The sequence below is a fragment of the Penaeus vannamei genome, chromosome 4, assembly GCF_042767895.1.
Source record: "Penaeus vannamei isolate JL-2024 chromosome 4, ASM4276789v1, whole genome shotgun sequence".
NCBI classification, from domain to species: domain Eukaryota; kingdom Metazoa; phylum Arthropoda; class Malacostraca; order Decapoda; family Penaeidae; genus Penaeus; species Penaeus vannamei.
Genome location: NC_091552.1, coordinates 13,697,338 through 13,704,837, shown reverse-complemented (window position 1 = coordinate 13,704,837; position 7,500 = coordinate 13,697,338). Strand labels below are relative to the sequence as shown.

At 34.1% G+C, this 7,500-nt stretch overlaps 1 protein-coding gene across 3 annotated transcripts in view; it reads left to right on the top strand.

Moving 5' to 3' along the window:
- Positions 1-7,500, top strand: part of LOC113805259 (protein regulator of cytokinesis 1) — a 9,369-nt gene that overhangs the window by 1,505 nt on the left and 364 nt on the right. Inside the window, exons 2-14 of one of the 3 annotated variants that reach the window (XR_003475665.2) lie at positions 83-191; positions 720-818; positions 1,034-1,177; positions 1,439-1,552; positions 1,906-2,061; positions 3,118-3,282; positions 3,411-3,558; positions 3,995-4,218; positions 4,332-4,490; positions 4,732-4,914; positions 5,397-5,504; positions 6,060-6,197; positions 6,451-7,500. The exon at positions 6,451-7,500 is cut by the window's right edge and continues 364 nt beyond it. Coding sequence is in view for 2 of the 3 variants with exons in the window: in XM_027356234.2 (XP_027212035.1) it covers positions 83-191; positions 720-818; positions 1,034-1,177; positions 1,439-1,552; positions 1,906-2,061; positions 3,118-3,282; positions 3,411-3,558; positions 3,995-4,218; positions 4,332-4,490; positions 4,732-4,914; positions 5,397-5,504; positions 6,451-6,777 (1,936 nt within the window). In the remaining variant the exon portion in view is untranslated. The remainder of the gene's footprint in view (positions 1-82; positions 192-719; positions 819-1,033; positions 1,178-1,438; positions 1,553-1,905; positions 2,062-3,117; positions 3,283-3,410; positions 3,559-3,994; positions 4,219-4,331; positions 4,491-4,731; positions 4,915-5,396; positions 5,505-6,059; positions 6,198-6,450) is intronic. The other 2 variants (XM_027356235.2, XM_027356234.2) reach the window with 2 other exon arrangements.

Sequence of the window (7,500 nt, the reverse complement as noted above, 5' to 3'; positions counted from 1 at the left end):
CATTAAGGGCAATTGCTCCTGTATTACAGATTAACTGCTTAATGATTGTCATAAATCTAGTGAGAGTTTTCCGTTATTTCAGAGAGGAGTTGGATCGAACATTGGCCCGTTTGGAGGCTGTTTGGGATGACATTGGTCTAAATGAAGAACAGCGCAAAGAACGGCGTCATCATTTTAATGGTCACATTGTAGTAAGTTGTCATCATCATTCTCAGTCATTTTATATTTTAGTTATGTGTATGAAGAATTGGAAAGAGGTTTATGTTCCCTTAGTTAAAAACTTATCAGAAATGGAACTTCTGATTGTTTGCTGTTTTCTAGTATGATGATCAGTCTAATGCTGGTTCCAGGTTCACATCTAAGTCTCTGTATATTTTATGTGTCAAATATGTTTAATGTTTTAGTTTTTTTGTTTATTTACTTACTTTACTATTCTTAAGCTTTGTATTGTGTATTTAAATTTCATTTTAGTTTTATTCAATGTTATGTTGTGTATGTCTGCTTTTTTTCAGCAGCTGTTTTAATGATTCCAGTTCTGTTTATTTTTGGTTTTGTGGAATATGCATTGCATGTGTAATTTACAGAGTTCAAGTTATTTTTATCCCTGTAAGAGATCTGTAAATATTTATTAACGTCATTAGGAGCCTGATGTATTAGAAACTGTCACGGTACAGCTTTACTCCAGAATTTTCATGCTTTTCCTTTTATTCAAATTTCAGAATTTGTGTGAAAAGATAATTGACGATGAAACAGCTTTAAAGACAAGAATCACAAACAACATTGAACGTAATACTCAAGAGATCTTAAAACTTAGTGAGGTAAGTGAAGAGGATTGCAAAGTAATGAGCAACAGAATAAGGAATAAAGGCATACACAAGTTAGATGTGTAAGAAGAGGAAATGAGTGCTCTTAGAAAAACAAAAAAAATTCTTTCTTTCTTTCTTTCTTTCTTTTCTTTTTTCTTTTCTTAGTGAATACCTCCTGCCTGTTTTGTAACTGCTGCAAAACTAACAATCTTTTTTTTTTTCTGTAGGGTCTTGGAATAGTCCCAGAGGATGCTGTGGATGGTATGACATTACTGGAATTAGACACATTACTTCAAGAAAGAGTGGATCACCTACTTCAGTTGAAGGAACAGCGGATGGACACTCTCAGGCTTTTGCAAGAAAAAGATGAAGTAAGTTATTACATTGGCCAGATAAATCCCAGTTTTACAGTCTTTATATCAGGGACATATTGAAATTATTTTTTGGTAATTTTGTTGTATATTATGTTTACTAGAGGTTAGGATCACAAACTACTTTCCAACTTTTCTGCAGAAAAAGGGGAGTTATGGTAATGAAAGAAGTATCATAGTATTTCACATTATCTGCAAACAAAGAGTGTTTAGGAATGGGACTGCTGGTTGATTATGTTTAATGTGTATTATATTTTCCAGGGAATCTGTGAATTACTTTGTGAGACTCCATATTACATTCCTGCTGGCCTGATCCCATCACTTGAAGATATAAAGAGTGTAGAAGATCATGTGAAAACAATGGAAACAGAGAAGGTAAAGCTGTTTTAGACAGCAGTTTATAGAGATGCTTTATAAGTGGCAACACATACCCTGAATGCTTTTATTAATGATATTGGTGAAATATTTTTCTCTATTTATCTAGTTGTAAGTTCTGCGAAACAGAGAGGCTAATATATTGGCTTGCATTTATTGTTTGATTAGTTTTTCTTTATCAGTAGGATTATTTGGAAAATTACCAACCATTTGTAATTTAAAAAAATATGGGTGGTTTGGCTATGGCTTAGGGATTAATTGATTGGATTGTTATGTAAATAGGAGTCATTGCCATTGTTATTCATTATAGAAAAAGATTTTGTTAGATGTATAAAAGTTGCCTTGATTTTCAGGAAGAACGAGAGAAGAATTTTCGAAGTCTGAAGGCAGGCATACTGAAATTCCTCGAGCTTTTAGAACAGCCACCAGAAGATTCTTTCTGCCAAGATATTATTTGCTCTGAGGATGACGATTTCCCCCTCGGAAAAGCCTACTTACAGCAGATGAGGGTATGGTTAAATTTGATTTCTTTGTTATACTTTTTCTCTTTGAAAAATAAAATTGAGATTTGAATATAAAACACCAGTTATTGATAGATGTAGTTATTCTTTCTTCTTTGTAATTTTATATCATTAGTATCATATGATTCTGATAATCAATTGCATAAATTTAGTTTAAACTTGTTTTTGAACCATGTGGCAAATATCTTCATTCATTCTACCATAACTGACCTCACTGGCAAACCTAGTCCTGCTCCCATAATGTATTTTATAATAGCTGCCCTGCAGATAAGCTCATATGTGAAGTAGCAGCTCTCAAATTCAAACTAGGCCCCACTCTACGTGAGGCCATACAGGAAGCATGACGAAGAAGTTTTTCTTTCTACCTATTCAAAAACTGTCCTTCACTCTGCTCCTCTCCCACCTTCTGAAGATGTCTCAGCATCTCCACCAGTATCTCTTCCCTCTACCCCGAAGCTCTACTCTTTTTCTCCATTCAAATTCCTTTTCCAGTCTTAATCCAAATACTCCATTCTCTACCACTTCCGTAATGCCTAGTCCTTCTCACTTTACCTGTTTCACCAGACAACCTAAACATTCCACTCCATCTTCTACCACATCCTTTCCTACTCCCAGCTCTTTCTCTGTTCCTCAGATATTTAATCCCCTGTTTTCCTCCTCACATGAGAGACTTTGTTTCTGAGACCTCTTTAGCCAACTCCTCCCCAGAAACTCTTGGTGACATCCAAAACTTCCTAAAAATAATCCAAGGGAACACTCTGCTCCCCCATCCACCCCCCAATTCTTCTGTTCCTATTTCCTCTACATTTAAAATATTTTGCCGATATTCATCCTCCTCCTCCTTAAGTTTGCCCTACCCCCCCTTCCTACTACACTCTCCCAACACACCCCATTCTCTCCTTCTCTATGTGCACCATCCACTCTTTGTTTCCCATTATCCTTACTCCTCCCACCAGGATGTTCACATGATCAGTATACAGCAAAATAAATAATTAAGGATAATACCCATTTATTTTTTTTTCTTCTTCTTCTTCTTCTTTTTAGGGTGTTCACAGTGACCTTGAGTTCCGTGTCCATGAAAATGAAGTGAAATCATTGGAGCTACGTGAGAAAATCAACTGGCTGTGGATTGCATTAGAAATACCAGTAGAAGAACAGCAAGCTTTTCTCTCCACGGCACCTAAGCACACACCATCAAATATTGCAAAGGTCTTTTTTTCACGCACTCCAGTAGTATTGTTGTTATGATATACTTTAGAGTTATGGAAAGGTATAGAAAATAGAGCTACAGTGATGAGATTAAATTCAGGCTTAGTATTTTATTTCTTCTTCAACAGCTAGAGGAAGAGCTGGAGAGACTCAGGTTGCTACGCCTTCAAAATTTGTCTGTTTTCATAGAGAAACTTCAAGAAGAACTAGCTACTTCTTGGGAAAAGTGCTATGTTGGAGAGGAAGAAAGGAAAAAGTTTCTGGATCAGCAGCCAGGTTTGTAGACTTTCATTGATGATGAAAAGGATATATGGTTAGAAGTTTTTTTGTTTTGTTTTTTTCTGTTTGGTTGAATATCATTTGTAGCTTTATAGTCTGGTCTTATTTTTTGTAACAGAAAAGAAATAAAGATATCTTGTTTGTTTTACTCTTTTGTACAAGTATTTTTCCAACTATTGTTCTCTTTGCATTAGTAAAAGCATTAGAAAAATTACCTTGTACTTGATGAACAACTAATTCTGAATTGGATGAATCCAGGAGCATTTATTGCAGGTATAACTATTTTATAACTATTTAATTATCTCTAAGCTTTCACACTTTAAAACTGTTAGTCTCTGAATGGTGTGTTAGCTATAGCTCTAGTTATATGATTTAATGCTTAAATTAAAAGTGCATGTTGTATTTGCTTGTTAATATGAACTCACCAAAACAGATGATGCAAGTGAAGAAGTTTTAGATGCTTATGAAAAAGAAGTTCATAAGTGGAAACAGCACTATGAAGCCAACAAGGATATTTATATACTGGCTTCACAGTTTATGGATCTTTATAATCACATGTTGGAGTTAGAGGAACGAGCTAAGGACCCTAGCCGTCTTTTCAACACAAGAGGTGGGGCCCTACTGCTTGAAGAAAAGGCCAAGAAGAAAGTGAGGACTGTAAGTATTTTTTGAGTATTTTCAACTGTCTTCCTTAACTTCTTTGTGTAGATTTATTTACCTTGTTTTATCAAGACAGTTCCTACCATAAATCTTGTTTTGATGACTTACAGGAGCTCCCGAGAGTTCAAGAAAGCTTGCTTGAAAGTGGCAGAGTTTGGGCTGAGCAGGAGGGAAGATCTTTCCATATTAATGGGGTGCCTTTGGAAGATTATATCCGAGTGCTGTGGGAAAACTATGATGTGAAAAAAGAAGCAGAAAAGAATAAAAGAGTAAGTTTTATGACTGCCATGATATTCTGTACTTCTTTGGCATGATAGCTTAGCTGATATTAATTCTAGCATTAGGAATTTCAGTAAACATGTAAGTGAAATATTTGTTATTCCGAACCACTTTATATTGATTATTGCTTAATTTTTACACCAGAGAAAATAAAGATATTTCTATGAATTATTGTCACACTATACTTATAAATATTCTTTAATTATAAAAATCCTTTCTTTAATACATCAGCAAGTAAAAGGGGCCCAGGAGGTTAAACGCCCAGGTTTACATAATCCCAAAACTCCAGCTGCACTCACAAATACTAAGAAAAGATGTCGTGAAGGTGAAGATACAGCAAGCACAAAGAAGATGAAGCCGGGTGTATCACTGTTCAAGTCACCTTCAAAATCAACTCTTCGCTCACCTACAAAGGTAGTTAACATTAGACCTGGGAAGTCCATGAATCTGTAATGCCATGCTTTTCTCTTCAGATATTATTGTATATGCCTTTCTATATTTTTTCAAAACTGTAACTGATGATTAGTGTCTGTCTTTTTATTCTGGAGTGTAATGGATGTTACTCAGAAAATATGTAATGATTATAATATATATATTTATATCTTCATGCATGATGTAACTACACTTAAACATGATAATGTACTGTATATGCAACTTAATATTCTCTTTCATCACTACCTTTTACAGTAGAATATGGGTTTACGATGTAAAATTGTATTATGTGACACAATCCTGTTAAAGTAGGTTCTTTTGATATTTTTCAGTGTATTTTGTTTAACTTATTCCAAATCATTTTGTAAATGCTAGTCTCCTGTTAGGTGTAGATTATTTATCAGATATTACTCATCAATTACTACAAAGAACATACCAAAGAAAGATATTTTTCCAACTGACAGACTCCCAGAACCAGACCACTTACAGAGCGCAATGCCCTGCTCTGTCCACCACCAATTTCATCCAGTGACACAAGTCTACATTCCACCATCTCATATGATAAGTTTGAAGTAAGTTGAAACTAAGTTGTACTTGTGTTGCGTGTGTATAATTTTTATATTTATTGCTTCTAGTCTTTTTACATTAGTCTTACTCATATTTCATTTTATCTTGAATTTCTCTCCACTTTTTTCTTGGTAGTCTCCTCCCCTGCAAAGATCAATGCTGTTTCATTCCTCTTTCCTTCTTGTATCTTCTGCCAATAAACATCACTTGTGAACCTGGGTTGAGTGATTTCAGAACTTTGTAAATATATAAATTGTATTTTCCCTTTTGCTTTTCCTCTCTAATCTTTTCAAATAAAAAATAATGGCTTTGTCATAAATCATGTACTAATCTCCAGTGATATACATAATCATGAATATTTGTGCAGCTATGGAAAGTACACATGTATATAATTTTAATTGATGTGCTTTGCTTTACGTCCAAAAGAAACTTAACTCATAATTGCCTATAAGCTCCCTGAATGAAAATGTATATCTATGTTCACTTTAAAAGAAAACAGTTGAGGTAACTTATTCCATCACAGAAATTATGAATTTTTAGTAAGTACATTATGTTTGCAGGACAACTTAAGAAGTAGCAGAGAATGTCTCAACAGTACAACTCTTGACCAGGCTAGTTCAGAAGCAGAAAGGTCATTCTTATAGCTTTTGTCTATGCTTTAACCACTAACTGTCTTCGTGTCTGTCTGGGTCCTAAAGGTGTGTTGGTGTCATGTTTCAAGCTGAGTGACTGATTTTTTATTTTTTATTTATTTATTATTATTTTTTTATTATTATTATTATTATCTTTTTTCTATCGCAATGGAAAACTTTTTTATATGTTATGAAAACTGATTGTAAATAATAACCAATATCCCCATTTGTGTATGAAAAATAAAAACTTTAATGAAATGTTGTTAATAATTTCATGGCTTAATACTACTACTACTGTGATTTATTGCTCCTCAAAAAGGCTGGTATTGACGAAAGGTGTAATGAAGAAATAATTCACTCATCACTCATGGATGACCCATCATCTAAAAGAAGTACTCCACCAGAGGATCAGATGAGAGTTCGAAGATTGAGGGAAACCCTTAATCTTGCATCTCCACACAAAGCACATTTAAGAGGCAAACAGGCCCCTTTAATGTCTGGATTCCCACCATGCAAAGGCACATTAAGACGAGTGGCTTCCCAACCGTCTTTGCATCTGAAACAAGGAGCACAGGCTCGACAAGGCAGACCACTCTTTCATAAAGTATTTAGTAATAAGGCACATCCAGTCCACTTTCTTATTTAATTTGAATGTTTACGCTGGTAAAAGTAGGGATTTTTGCTGAAATACCATAGCAAAAGTTGAATTGTATATTATCTTGTATATTGTCATAATGTTTTGTTTTTATAGTCTCTTCATGATTCTGTCTTTTCCTCAAAGAATTAGGGGATTCATCAGATTTGGCTCTATTTACTATAAATATTTATAATAAACACCTTTTCATTTAAGATTTTTTCAAGAAATTTCACTTGTGTTTACTTTTCATAGATATTTATTTCTCTCAAAAAGAGTCATTTAAGTTGTATATTTTGTAACTTCCTCTTTGCAAGTTGAACATATTACATTTTACAGTCATGTGGCACGTTGTTTACAGCAACCAGGCTTACACTGTGAAAGTTTCCGTGTTTTCTTTTCACCTTCAGATATTTGCAGTATGTAGAATTTTATTGCATTATTGACTATGTTGGTGGGGACTTAATTATTTTATGCATTGTGTGGGTTTAGACAAGGTATCAGGTTCTTTTTTCTGTGTTTTTTTGCCTTCCTCTGCATTGCTTATTTTGAAATAAAAAGTCCAGTAATTTTAGAGGTACATTTGGTCATTCTCAGTTGAAAATAATGCATTAACTCCATTCCAGTTAACATTATGATATACTGTGAATATGTATATTTAGTATATTTCTTGATGCTAATGACTTGGATTTCATTGTACAGTTTGTTCATAAGAAGGACAGCTTGGTTTTAACT